Raw genomic sequence first — 14,359 nt, forward strand, 5'->3', positions numbered from 1 at the left:
TCATCAACAGGAGGCCCCAGGAAGAGCCGCCCAGTGGGATCTGGGCTTGGACGCTGAATGACGCCTTTTGCAGCTAGGACGCCCAGAGGGCTGCCATTCCCTTCTTTAGACGACCCAGGCTAGAACTTTTAAAACTCTTTTAGCTCTTCCACTTGGCTGGCAGGATGAGTTCTTTGTGCGAAAAAAACAAAAACTCTCAGAATTTCTCTTTTCTTCTTTTCAAAGAGGGTACTGGCCTGGTGAGGGCCTGTATTCTATGTTCATTTTGGTTCCCCAAGAGAAGGCTCTTCCCTTTGCTTAAAAATAGGGCTGTCATCCGACTTGAATTTTAACTGCAGGGTGAGGAACCCAGAGGGAAACCGAAGCCGGGTCAGAGAAAGCAGGCAGGAAACCTGAGGAGGGAGCCCTTGTGGTCAGCCCACAGGGAGGATCGATGGAACCCGAGGTCTGTTTCCCTTTGGTGAGGTGGCTGGCTGGGGACGCAGGCAGGGCAGAGAGCCACAGGGTGAGAGCCCGGGGGACTGTGAGAGGGGAGAGTGCGGATTTGCACAGTGAGGTGGCCTGGCCTCGTCCCATGCAGGGTGCCAGGCAGAGGAAGTGGGCAAGGGGGATACTGGACAGATACTGGACAGACTGGTCTGGCGGGTTCCACTCTCCTGCCAGCAAGGGTGCTGCAGTTCTTTTGTGCTCCTTGGCTCATGGAGGCCTCTTTGGAGGCCTCTCAGATAGTCGCTGGTGGTGGCTGGGAGAGATTGGCCCACCGGTTGATTAAGAGGGAGCACTATTGAGGGAGATGATGCAGGTGTCCTTGTGGGTTTCCTAGCAGGGTGTGAGATCTCCTCAAATGCAGTGTAGAAAGTGAGTCCTGTTCTAAAGAGATGGTACTTTGCTGCATTATACCCAAACCTGTTAATAGTTCCCGGTAAGGAGACTCCTATAATGGGAGAGCGGTTATCCACTCAACAAACATTTACTGTGCTCCACCTTATAGTAGGGATGGGTCTAGAAAAGCCTCAAGGTGCCCATGCTTGCAAGATTTGGAGAAACAGTGGGAGAGAGGAGCTCCCCATTAGGGGGTCTGTGTTTTTGCTGGTGCCCAGCAGTGAGGTCCAAACAGTGGTGGCTGAACACTGATCCTCAGGAGTGATGCCCAATACTGATGTCCCGTGATGCCCGACAGTGATGACCACAGAGGCAAATGCTGCTTGGTCTGTATTTACACTTTCCCTTCACCTGTTTTTGCACAATGGAAGATGGCCTTCTACTCCTTTGGCATGTGTTTAAAAATAACCCCTTGGGCGTTTTGTCGGACATGTTGGAACCAGGAAAACCTGGAGGTTGGCGTGCAGCAGCTTCTTCGGGGTCTGCGGAGCGTCTGGCGGTCCTGCATTGGGGCACCCAGGGGAAAGACAGAGACCCTCGGGTGGGGCCCTGGAAGGCGTTCCTGGACTTCTGAGTCACCCCAGGTGCTTTTCATGATGGTGACTCAGGACAGTATCCTTATACACAGGATTTATCCCTTATTCCTATATGTGGCTTGTTTGCTACGTGCTATTGCGCGTATCAAACACTAATTGGGATTCAGTTTCAAGCAAGGCATTGAGCTACATGTTTAGAAGGACCTAATGGAGATTCTGTACTGATCCCAGTGAGAGCATAATGGGCACTGCCAAAGGGTCTGGGGTGCTAGAGTTCAAAGTCCAGGGAGGGACTGGTCACTCAGCGAAGAGGTCCCTGAGCCATCTGGCGTGTGGTGAGCGGGCGCCATAGGTACGTTGGAGTTGGGCTCAGCCTGGGTTCTCCTGAGAGCAGAGTCTGGGAAACCACTTGCAGTGGCAGTCGACCTGGATGGTGTACCCCAGGAGTTAGAGCGAGTGAGGACCCGGGGTGAATGCAGCTGGGAAGCTGGAAAGGCCAGGTCAGGCGCGCTGGGAGGCCGGCCAGCCCTGGCAGCTCCCGCTGCATCATGGGCCCTGCTGACAGAACGTGCAGAAGGGCATCTTAGGCCTGTCCCTGGGATCTGCCCGGCCCCAGACCCCACCGGCCAGGGGGACCTGCTGACCGAGGGCCACATTTGGCTCACAGGTCAAAGTTTGCTGACCTCATATGCCTTGATGGACAGGTGAGATGCCTAGAAAATTCTTGCATAAATATGAAGTGACTTAAAAGGCAGATTGTACTGGGCCCATTTTACTTTTAGAAAATACACAGAATATTATACATCTTCGTGTGTGTGTGCGCGTGTACGCATGCGTGTACATACACAAACGGTCATGGATATAGAACCAGTTTTTATAATGTTTGGGAAGTCCGTAATCGGCCCCTACTGGCTGTTGGTATTGGTGTTTGAAGATGACCCAACCGGCCACATGCGGTGGGGAGGGAACCACCTCCATACCAATTAAGTGGATTTTCCGGGGGCTCAAAGAAGGCCTCTCCTCTGCCTGGGACAGGACCACCTAGCCCGGGACATGAGCCAGACTGGCAGCTGGGTGTAAGTAGAAAGCCATTGTCTTGAGATAAATGCCAACCGAGGCCTGGGATCTGGGCCGCGTCTCCACAGGTGCCGGTCACTCTGCATTGAGCGTGAGAGTCTGGGTGCTCCCCAAGCTGCTGTCTACTCACTGCCCCAGTGGTGAGGAGGGATCTGGGCTGAGCAGACCTGGGAGGTTGGTGGAGGCTACACCATGGGAGGGCACTAGTTTTGCAGTTTCCCGTGGGGCTCGGGTATGTGACTGATAAATACTGCATTTTAGGGATTTGTTCAACCTGTTCAATCTGTTTTCTTTCATCGAAAAATTAAATCCATACCGGAAAGGAAACATGCCGGTGTGACAATGAAAGCATCTATGAGAAGTGCACGTAGAGAAAGTGGAGCGTCTATGCTCAGGTCAAAGCAGTAGACCCCGCCACTTGCAGCGTCCAGCCCCACCTGGCATCCCTCATTCGTGGGAGGGAAGTGACAGGTGGCCAACACTCCAGTGGTTCCTTCTGGGTAAAACTGACCCGGGATGTAAATGGCAAGTTGAGTTTGATGTTTCCCTAAAATTTCCACCTAATGTTCACCCCTCCTTCTTCCTTGCCAAACCATGGCTTTAGAACAAGGATAGTTTCTTAAAAAGTCATTGATTTTCTTTATTCAAAATCTGTTCACTCACTAGAGGGAAAAATATAAAAATACCATTCATTGTCTTCAAATTGCACACTCCTTTCAGTGAGCTTGAAGGAGGGATATAGGATCTCTCCCTAAAGGTGTGTTGCTTTGGTCTTACAAGTAGCTTTGATTGTGTAATTGGAGTCGTTGCCGTGTAGCTGAAACCCCAGGGGTGTTAAGTGAATGATTATCAATCACTTGCTGAAGGGGGAGGAACACGAGCCATGGGGGTGAATTGACAATATTGTCTGGGCCACCACCTCCAGTTTTCTCCTTGGTTTTGCCATTTCTTTTTGGAAAGCTGGCGGACGTATCAAATCATTGTAGTTTCCAGTGTTGTCTAAAGAAGTAGAAAAAGAAGTTTTCCACTGATAGACAAGGAAGAGGCATGCCTGTAAGATAAGACAGCTGATACCTTTTCATTTCAATCATACACCGGACAAATATTTATTGAGTGCCTGGGACTGACCACAGAAATGATGACACCTTTTCCGTCACTATAACCAACACGCTAGCCCAGCACAGCTGAATGACTTGCAGGGCAATGGCGTTCATCGAGCAAACTTGCGTTCTCTTCCTAACTGGGTTAAAGGGTACAAGATCCCATAATCAGCCATTCTCATCCTCCCATAATCAGCCATTCTCATCCTCCTGTGTTGTCCTAGAACCCCAGTGGGTGGGAAGAAAGAGGGGGACACATACATTGCTTTAGTCCTATGTCCAACAGCCGTCTGGATTCTGCACTTCTGTTTTGAGAGGCTGATGGTTTAGTTCCATTTACGGTACGCACGGTGCCTTTGAGAAGAGAGAAAACTTCAGCTCCCACCTGATGAGTGAAGCGCCCATAAATAAAAATGCCGTTTACCCTCCACCCCCGAAAGGAAAATCAAATTATGAATTCAGAAATTCATAGTCATCCGGTTTTATTGTCGCCTAATGCTTTTTAGGTCTGTGCAGGCCCTGCAGAAAATCAGCTCTGAAACTCTGCATAATTAGGACATCTTTCATAGTCGTAAATGCTAATCCCATTGGAGAACAGATTAAGAATTCACAGGCGTGAATTTCTGGCATCAGGTACCTGCAGTTCCTTTTCATTTTGAATAATTCCTTATTTAAATACTTCACTGCGCATTCTATGCAGCCCTGCGTGTTGTGTCAGGGGCAAGGGAGAAATAAGAGATTAATTTCACATATATTTCATCACTAAACACATTCAAGCCTCGTTTATGTTGATGTGGTGTCATTGGATAGCAATTGCTAATGATGTTACGGTTTTAGTCAGCCACCTTAGGGACCAATTTGGGGAAATTAAATAGAATTTCTGCAGGACATTAATAAGGTCAGAGATCTTACTTTTATAGTTGACTGAGTGATTTGGTTTAAGGAAAAAACAGCGAAGGATTCAGAAAGTTGTTTTCCGTGGAGTGATGATTATTTGTAATCAATATGGTTTCGGTTAGTGCTTCCCCATTTTTGGCCCTGTGCTTTATGATGAAATGTATGAACAGAAAGGGAAAAGGGTGACTTTGATCCAGACACGGGGGGCGAGCAGCACACCCCTTACCCTTCTAGACTCCGTGCCCTATCATTTCCTTCGCAGGGTCTCTGGAGGTCATACTCAGCTTGGTGCAAACCTCCCTCCTGGGGAGGGAGGAACTGCTTGTCCCCATCTGTCCCACTGCTGAGCAGCGTGAAAATAGTGTGAGTTTCATCTGTTTGTCTCTGCTGCTGGCAATGCTTTGTACCCATGAGGACTTGGTATGTGTTTGTTTAATACACGAATTAATTTTCAAGGACTTTGCCCAAACTCTGTTGGTCGTAAGAGACAGAAACTCCATTCAAATATCTTAAGCCTACAGGATAAAGTAGTAGAAAGATCCTAGAGTCTCTCATTGGACCCATAGGCAGGAATGGGGCTCCGAGCCCTCAGGGTGCTTCCAACGTCTGGCCTCTGCCTCACTCTGTGACCACTGCCCCCTCCACCAACAGTGACTGGCGTGCACCGTCCCGTGGCCTCCGCCACCACTCTTGCTCAGTCCCAGGATGTGAGATCCTCCATGATGGGTTCTGACTGGCCCTGTTCCAGCTGTGTGCACACCCCTGAGCAAGCCAGGTGGGGTCAGAGACAAGGTGTTCTAATAAGACAGGCCAGCTTCCACAGGGTGGGGATTGGGGGAGAATTCACAGAACAGCATTCCGTGTCCTTGGGTGGTATGGGCCCAGGAGATGGCATCCCAGTGTCCGATGCCTTCTCTCTGATGGTAGACATGACTGGCTTTCTGTCCTTGGGTGAGAATTAGCTCCGTGTGGATTTGTGCCTGGTACTTCCTCCTTCCACTGGGTTTTGTTTTGTTTTGTTTATTATCTCACATGAAAACTTGCATTTGAATAGTTTTTAAAAAATAGATACTTCATAAATGTTTCACATGCCCTGACCACCTAGCATAGGGAGCATCCGGGTCTGCTCTGGGAGTGCGGTCTCCATGCTGCACCTGAATGCGTCAGGGCGGGCCCCAGACCCCCTTCTGGGCACCATGGCATGGTGGAGACCTGGGATTCAGGTCTCTGGTGCCAGGTCAGTCCCTGTTTCCTCCGGCCCGTGTTCCTGCCTTACTAAAATAATGTGTCTGGGAGTTGACTACCTTGAGAGTGCTGGCCCTTTCAGGGTGACAATGGCCGGTGGTTGCCAAGCATGCGGCCAGCGCCAGGCTGTCCCAAGCCCTTTACATGTTCCAGTTCCTTCCATCTTCATAGAAACTCAAGGAGCAAGGTCCTGTTGTCATCCTCTCACACACACGGGGACACTGAGGCAGAGGGAGGTTTGCAGTTCACCCCACGTGGCAGGGCCAGCGCTGTGAGCACCTGAGGGAGCAGGGGCTTCCGACTTTGAGACTGAGCTTGGGTGGTGCAGTGACTAGACTGTAGGGTGGGGAGGGGGGTGGGTGCTGCTGAGAACGAGGAGCGCTGGTTCTAAGGCTGGATGGGAGGCATGAGCTGCACGGCCCTACCGATCCCCCCAACCCCTGCTTAGTGGCCCAGGCAGGAGGAGGCCTCCACCTGCAAAGGATCTGCTACCTTTCCTGGGGATGCCTGCCCTGGGCAGGGAGCTGCTATCTGCTCTGTCCACATACAACCTGGATCGATAGGCCCGACAGGGAGCAGCCAGGAGCTTGGTGGCAAAGGAACTAAAGGCTGAAGGGAGGGGCTTGTCTGTACTCACATGCCAGTTTGGGATTCCGTCTCCCCAGCTGTGCTCTTTCCTTCCCCCGGGCCTCTGCTTCCTGCTTAGTGGGATGAGGGAATGGATCTTATCCTTCCAGGGCTAAGGACCAAGAATTCTGGAGACCTGTGGAAGGTCACAGTACTGCTGTCTCTTGTGGCTGCAGTGGCTGCTTGGAGCCTAGATCCTGCCCGTGGCCTTGGGAGAGAGAAGAGCCACCTACAGCCTTGGGGTCTTTGGAGTCTCCCCAGACACTGCAGCTGACGCAGCCTGTGGCATACGGTTGTCATCAGCAGCCAGCCAACAGTCAGTGAACCATAGGGTGGAGGTTGGGGGTGGGAGGGGACACACTAGCTTCATGATGGCTCTGGTCCCAAGCCAGCCATGGGTTTGGGTCTCAATGCAGTGGGATGGGCAGTTCCATGGGCCCTTCATTACACAGTGTGCTTCCGTGTGCTGTGCTGATAGGAGACCTTCTCTTCCTCCCTCCCTTCCTCCCTTCCTTCCTTCCTGGCTTGAAGGAACTGCTGGTTGGAGACAGGCATCAGCAGGAGCCGGTTCAAATGGTGACCATCTAGACCTAGGCAATGGCCTTCACAGCCCCCAAAGAGCCAAGTGGATACCCTCTTCTCTTGGCGTCCTTGTTTAATCTTATTTCTTTATTGCTCAAATTTCTACCCTGGCAGTCTTTATCACAGAGCTTCCAAACTGAAGATGGTGCCCCATGGTGTAACTCATTGGGGAATGTCCAACATGGCTCTCAGGCTTGAATCCTGGTGGGCTGCTCTTCCCGTGGGAACCATGCTGCCATCCCCTGGGTCTTGACAATGTCCTTGACATCCTGGGAGAAACACAGGGAGAACAGACCGTGTTTTGCTTAAGGAAAAGGAAGCCCCACTTCACTGTGTGGATCATAGCAAATGACTATGGGTCTCATGTCCAAACACTGGAATGAGAACGTTGGCCTCAATTCTCTCTGAAGTCTCTCCCTCTCCTTTGTTTTCATTCTCAGCTTCAGCATTCCCATTGCCTCAAAAGGTGGAAGTTCAACAGTCCCCATCCAGGTCCTAGCTGCTGACTACAGCAGGAGGGGGTGTGGTTCTGGGCCAGGAACTGTTGGCCTGTTTCAGGAAACGGATTTGGAGGCACTTCCTCATTTAGCCTCTCGCCCCCCACCCCTGCTCCCGCCTCTGCCCCAGCTTTCTAGTGGGGTGGGGGCATCGTTCAAGGGGCTTCAGTGCTGAGAGCCAAGAGGGAGTCATCTGCAGAGGAGAGTGCTGTGTGAGGATTCGGAACACGGCCACGGTGCCTGTCATCAGCTTTCTCTTGGCCCAGCCCTTGATCCCAGGCTTGTAATTTTCACCCTCTAAATTACTGGGTTAACAGAAATGGTAGCAAAACGTGAAATGAAATGAATAGGAGCACATCATGCACCTGCATTTCCAAATGATTCACAAGCCAGTGATTCTCAGCATCGTGTCTATCCCTGCAACATTGTAGGCATCAGGTGAACTGTGCAAAGTAGGTTGGACGGAAGACACGCAACCATACCTTGGAAATGCTGCCTCTGTGATGTATGACGGCTCTTTCTTTGCTATTTCACTCACCTGTCCCTCCTGATGTACCTGGGAGTGGCAGGTATGATTATTCCAATTTTCCTTGTGCAAGACTGAGGCTCAGCATGGTGACAGGACTTTGCATGGTTGTCTTGGGACCAGAGCTGTCATGAAGCTAGTGCGTCCCCCTCACCCCCGCCCTCTGGACACAGTGCTTCCTAACAGAGCCCTGCTTTCCATGCCTGCTTGCAGCCATCCCTCCTTTTGTGTCAGGCTCTCTTCTTCACTTGAATGTGTTTCTTATCTTCTCCAGGGCTGAGGTCACTCTTTGTGTCTGCGGGAGTCCGCACTCGCTCCTTTCAGCCTTGGCAAGAAAAAGCAGGAATTCTAAAAAGCAGCAGTGATCACTCCTGGCTCCTTTGTAGAGCCCAGTAAATAATTTATCTGGATTTGAGGGGTCTGACACTGAGAACGTATATTGAACCTCACAGTCACGGGCAAACTCCACGTGCAGAACTTGAATACAGCGGGAAGGAGAAATGTGTCTTTGAAATCAGAGACGACTTTGAGTGACCTGAGAACACAGGTAGAAGCACTGGAGAAGGATGGACGGCAGCCAGACAGAGTATTTTTAAGGCACGTAAAGGTCATTCCTGAGGTTTCCACATAGATACATCCCGCCAGTTGGCAGCTGGGATCTGGGAAAAAAACAGCTCTGGACTTGGAAACTACTAGGCGACATCCTAGCAAGGGCCCTTCCCAAGTCCCTCCTGCTGCACTCAATACCTGAATTCAACAAAGAAAATTGTGTCTGCCAGGCTCACTGGCTGAAGTCACAAGATTCCGAGTATCATGCGGCACTCTGGAATTCCTGCAAAAACTCATCAGAAGGGGTCCACTGGCCGCCACACGGAAACGGCTGTGCCCAGGACTTTTCAGATCAAAACATTTAGCACCGAGTTGAAAAACTATGTGATGGTCATGGATTTCGTGAAGAGTAACTGCTTCCCCTCCCAGAGAAGAGCCAAAGTCTGCATCATCCGTGTGTATCAAGGCCTGAAGATAGCTGAGCAGACAGCTAGCCACTATGAGGTATGGCCGAGCCCGGGCAGGGAGCGGGGGCACACAACCTAATTCAGGGAGATGGAGCCGCTTCTCATCAGACACACCATTCAGGTGTTTTCTCTGGTCCCGTGAATTAACCATCTGTTTGTCATGTTCCCCCAACAAACTTGGAAAGGACATTTTCATCTCTTCTCTCTGTTTTTGAAATAGGGGATGGGGGAAGCCTGTCAGATGAATGTCATTTACACATGACACACATGTGCATTTGCAAACATTCAGTAGTGACTGCCAAGTTAATTTGTAGCCACATTTAGGAACAGCAGTATGTTTCTTGCGAGTTAAATATTCCTAGCTCTCTAAGTTTGTAATCATCTGTCTTTAAAAACAAATTCCCATTTGTTTCCAGACGTGTTATGTAGAAAAATTATCTATGACTTGCCTTGATCGAATTAAAATAAGTAGGCCTGTAAGAATGGGCTTTTCTTTTTTGCGAGTGAGTTCTAATTTTTAAACAGAAGCTACTTTGTGGTGGTGGGGGGGGAACTTTGGAGTTTAGAATGTCAAAGTGAGATAAACCTATCACTCAGACATATTTGTATGCTACGGCTAGGCTTAGTCACCGAGCAGTTATCCTTCAGAGTAAACACACATGAAATCTGACCAGCTCTTTGTCGTATATGGAATAAATTATGAATGTCATTGTAAATGAGTCCTGTATAGCTCACTTACCTATCTCTTTGGAAAAATGTAGCATGTAAATTACTAATGTTTTTGAAATGGTAACCTTTCTGAATGTTGATGCTGTTGTTGGGAAAGCCTTCGGCTGGAATGCTGGCAGAGACTCCAGATCTTTTGTCCCCCACCCTGGGCTTTGTTATTCCAGGGCAGTGCGAGAACCTGTTCTACAGGGTTCAAGACTGGCTTCTTCCAGTTCCAGCCGCGGGATTGTGAATTTCCATGTTCACAACAGAGATATAAAGGCCACAGAAATAATGGTGTTAATTAAATTCAGTAATAATTGTTCATTAGTTCATTGCCCAATCAACCAGAGCAAAAGGTGTGCAATTAGAATATAATTGAAAGAAACCAGAGATATTATTATTCACAAGTAATTAATCGGATGGGACAGAATTTTATCATTGTATAATTTCCATTCAGGTTAGTTTTCGATCCTCCTGAGAGAGTAAAACTTGTTGAATTATACCATCTTGCATTTTACAGGAGTGTTCATGGCTCCAATTTAAACCTTAAATGACAAAGAGCAGCTCTTGTGTCCCCATTTTTTTAAATGAATAAAACTTCATTTATTCCCATAGCAACAGTGAAGATGGCAAAGTGGAAAAGTACATCTTTGCAGGAGATTGTAAAAAGCTTCAAGTATGCTGATAGTCACAGCTGTCCTTTTTTGTGGCCCCTCCCCCACCCCCAATTACCAGATATAGTCAACAAGTGGAAGTTGGGTGCCTGCTGCTTGATAGTAACTTGGAGTCTTAATTCTTATGTTAAAATGAGTCTGAGACCCTACCAGGGCACTCAGGCCCTCAGCTGGGCGGTCCTCTTTGTCTGTGATTTGGGAAGTGGTCTAGACGGGGCCCACTTGGCTCAGGGGCAGGCCAAGTTGGAAAACCAACATCTACTTGTGCCTCCTATCCCTCTTACTTCTGAGCTCTTCTTTTTTAGAAGCAAACTTTAAAATTTAAAGTATTCTGTGTCCATTGAGCTATCCATATTATTCCCACTGGGGCATGTCAGCACCATTTAGATTAGGAATTCCAGGAAGAAGTTAACTTCCTGCTCAATTTCCAAGCTGAACTGATGATAGAGCCCAATTAACAGCCTCGGGGCCCTGTTAGACTTGGCCCCGGTGATACCTTCTCTCTCACTAGCTCCAAGGCCATGGGTTAACCTGCCTGGGCTGTGACCATAGAGAACCTGATGGGTGAGAAATGAACAAGGTCACTAAATGAACTCTCAATGCACAAAGGTACTAGTTAATGAAACTAGATGGTTCTCCAGTGAAAGTGAGTTTTGGAAATTTTGTTTCTGTAAAAACCTTATGAATTTCAAGTCCCTCCCAGGAGGACCTACAAATCTACTTGAGTTTAATGTCTAAAACTGGCATTTCTCTAAAACTGTGGCCTTAGTCCTGGGCCCTGTTAACCTCTTGGAGATGCTGCCTCTCATTGGATATGAGAGGTAATTTGGCCTAACTCTGTCCTAGGGGCGGTCCAACTGTACTCATTCCCTTAGTTGAATTGTCTTTCAGAAGAATGGCAGACCTTTAATGGGACACCAGACCTGTTGTGTGAAACGTAAGGAGGATGGGAGGCAGATGGCAACCAGGGTGCTGAAGATCCTTGTTTGCGAAGCCTTTGATCCCTGCTGACCCCAAACTATTAAAAACACAGTGTGCTAAGGGCCTTTCTCTCCCCTCGCAGGTAGATATCTGATAAACTTCAGACAGTAAAATAGAACTGAGTAATGAGGCAGAGATCTGTTTGAGTTCTGGCCACTGTCCACATTGCAAACATGGCCACATCCCCAGAGTCCTTCTAAAGCCGAGCAGGGATGGTGTTTCCATCGCTCCATGGAGCGAAACCACGTGGAATTCAGAGATGTGCTTTTGTCTCCTGGAGTGTGGATATGAGCCGGCACCTCCTGGTTGATTGCTGAGAACTTTCTGATGATGGGCACAGGCTGGGGCATGAAAGTCAAGTCTCCGTCTGTGTTATCTTAGGTGATAGTTTCTAACACATTTCATCATTAGATGAGCCAGAGAAAGTTTCTGTATGTAATAATCCCCTTTTAGCTGTGCTTTTTAACATTTTCCAGAACTTATATCATTTCTATCTCTCCATCCTACTCATCCTTTTTTTTTTTTCCCTCCCCTTTGGATTTGGCAGTGGTGCTCTATTCTGGCTGACTGTAAGAATCATGGCAAACTGTTATTTTGTATTTTTTTGATTTGCACATTTAATGTATACATTTTGTTGAGTTTGGCATATGCACACACCCATGATACCATCACCACAATCAAGGCGCTACACAGACCCATCACTTCTGAACATTTCCTCTGTTCTGTGCGTGTTACTTTTTTGTTTGTTTGTTTGTTTGGTTTTTTTTTTTTTTGGTTGGTAAGAATGCTCAGCTGAGATCTGTTCTCTTAACATACTTTAAAGTGTGTAATCCCATGGTGTTAACTATGGGCACTTCTGTTGTGCATCAGAGCTCTGGATGTGTTAAGCTCACATAACTGAAACTCTACACCCACTAAGCAAAACCTCCCCATTTCCCCTTCCCCAGCCCCTGGCAACCACCAGTCTATTTTTTGCTTCTAAGATTTTGACTAGTTTAGCTACCTCGTGTCCGTGGAATCATGCACTGTTTGTCCTTTTATGCTAGGCTTATTTCACTGAATGTGATGTTCTCCAGTTTTATCCATAAGGTCACAAATAACAGGAGTTTCTTCATATTTAAGCCTGAATAATATTCATTGCATGTATATACTACATTTAAAAAATGTCAATGGACATTTGGGTTCTTTCCTTATGGTGAACTTTTAAAAACTGACATATGCCTACAGCCCAGCCAAGGCCATTGTGACCCAGAGCGCATGTGTGATTTCACTGTATTCCTTTAAAGGGCATTGAACTTGGTCCTGGCATAAGGTGAAGTTACTTGAAAACAGTCTGATCCTTTTTGAGGCTGACTTTTTAGCACTTTAGTCTACGGTGTTAGTTCTCTGTAAATGAAGATTTTGGCCCCAGGTGATGTTTGGGAAAGTCTGGAGATCTGGTTGTGACAGTGCGGGGAAGACACTTCTGGTACCTACTGAGGAGAGGCCCAGGGTACTGAAGACAGTACTCCTGGGTTCAGGGCAGTCTTCTGCCCCCACCGACAAAGAATTGCCCCACCTGAAATGTGGAGGCTGAGAAGCCCTGGACAAGGGCTAATTTAGTCCCATTGTAGAGGTATGACCCTTGTGAGGGTTCTCCTTAATGCCCCATGTATGTGAGATCTTTCCACCAGAGCCAGGGGAACATGAACTGTTTCCAACTCTGGGTAAGGTCTCAGATGTGACTGACCTACTACTTTCTTGTAGTTCTTTCTCTGGTCTTTTGCAGTGTTCTCTTAAGCATGCAAAAATCAGTATTCAGCTAAAGCCTGGAGGGACACGTTGCTGGTTGCTAGAACTCTCTTTCACTCTTCTTCAGTATTTAGCCCCAAACTGTAGCTGGCTCAGCTTCTCCAGTTCCTGATCTCTGCCTTCTCTGCTCAGTGAGACACCAGGCTCTCTTGATCTTCCCCTTTATGCTCTGCAGCCTGAAAACTGCCTTTTGGTGGGGACAATTATAGGGCTCCCTTCTCTCATGCCCCCTTCCTCCAGGATCGCAGACCCCCGTTGCTTTGCGCTTGGTTTCTGGACACCATGGCTTCCTAGCTTTCATCTGTCTGTTCCATCATAGCTGGAAGGAGAAGTAGCCCCCTGGGCAGGTTTGATGTCCCGCCAGGGTCAAGAGATACCACTCTGGGCTTAGCAGAATGTTTTCCTGCTGTTGGAGTGAGCAAGTGCAAGAGGCAAAAGATGAAACAACCACTCTCAGGTCTCGGTGCCACCCACTGGCCGCATTCTTCCAGCTCCTCCCTGCCTGGGTCAGTGGGAGGCTGGACGTCAGAGGGCAGGGTTCTCAAGAGGTATAAGGGGGTCAGAAGACTGAAACTGGTTTTGTTGCCTCAGGAGGCACAGCTGGTGATTGACGTCTCCAGATTAGCTGCACTCTGAGTGTTTTGTTGTGGGTGACCTTCACCTCGACCCAGAACACTTATAGTCTCTTGAGATCAGTCTGACACTGTTACAGACAGCGTCCATCAGCACGTTGGGCATGGGTGGGGGACCTGCATCATCTTTCAGCCAAACGAAGGGAGGAGCTATGACAGGTGAATGGTGGCGATGTGCCTAAGAGGGCACTGGGTTGCGTCTTTCTGGGGTGAGTGACCCCAGTTGCTAGGTGAATGACCTTGGATAGTTTCTTGACCACTTTGAGCCTTAGTTTCCCCATCTGTGTTCATGTGAACCAGGATGGTATCTACTTCCTGGGTTTGGTGCAGGGATTAAGGTAGAGAATCTCTACAAAGGGCACAGCCGCAGGCCCGGCAGAGGCAGCATCTAATAAGAGTGGGTTGCTGCTGTTCAAGTTCCAATATACCTTTTTCTGCCATCCCCAACCCTGCCCTAATGCCGTGGCACAGAGACATGGACCCTGGGGCCAGGCTAATTGTAACCCGGGCTTTAAGGATGCTGCTTCTGGACATGTAATCCTGTTTAAATTGGTGTGAACATCTGTCTTCCTCCTTCCGCACACT

At 48.5% G+C, this 14,359-nt stretch overlaps 1 protein-coding gene across 1 annotated transcript in view; it reads left to right on the top strand.

The window, feature by feature from the left end:
* Positions 1 to 8,663: 8,663 nt before the first annotated feature.
* The window catches only part of CUNH10orf90 (chromosome unknown C10orf90 homolog), a 204,226-nt gene continuing 198,530 nt past the window's right edge, over positions 8,664 to 14,359 (top strand). The window contains exon 1 of the mRNA XM_032882095.1: positions 8,664 to 9,022. Coding sequence (XP_032737986.1) covers positions 8,783 to 9,022 — 240 coding nt within the window. The 5' untranslated portion in view covers positions 8,664 to 8,782. The remainder of the gene's footprint in view (positions 9,023 to 14,359) is intronic.

Source organism: Lontra canadensis, unplaced genomic scaffold (genome assembly GCF_010015895.1).
Source record: "Lontra canadensis isolate GAN:19392208 unplaced genomic scaffold, GSC_riverotter_1.0 scaffold79, whole genome shotgun sequence".
NCBI lineage: Eukaryota > Metazoa > Chordata > Mammalia > Carnivora > Mustelidae > Lontra > Lontra canadensis.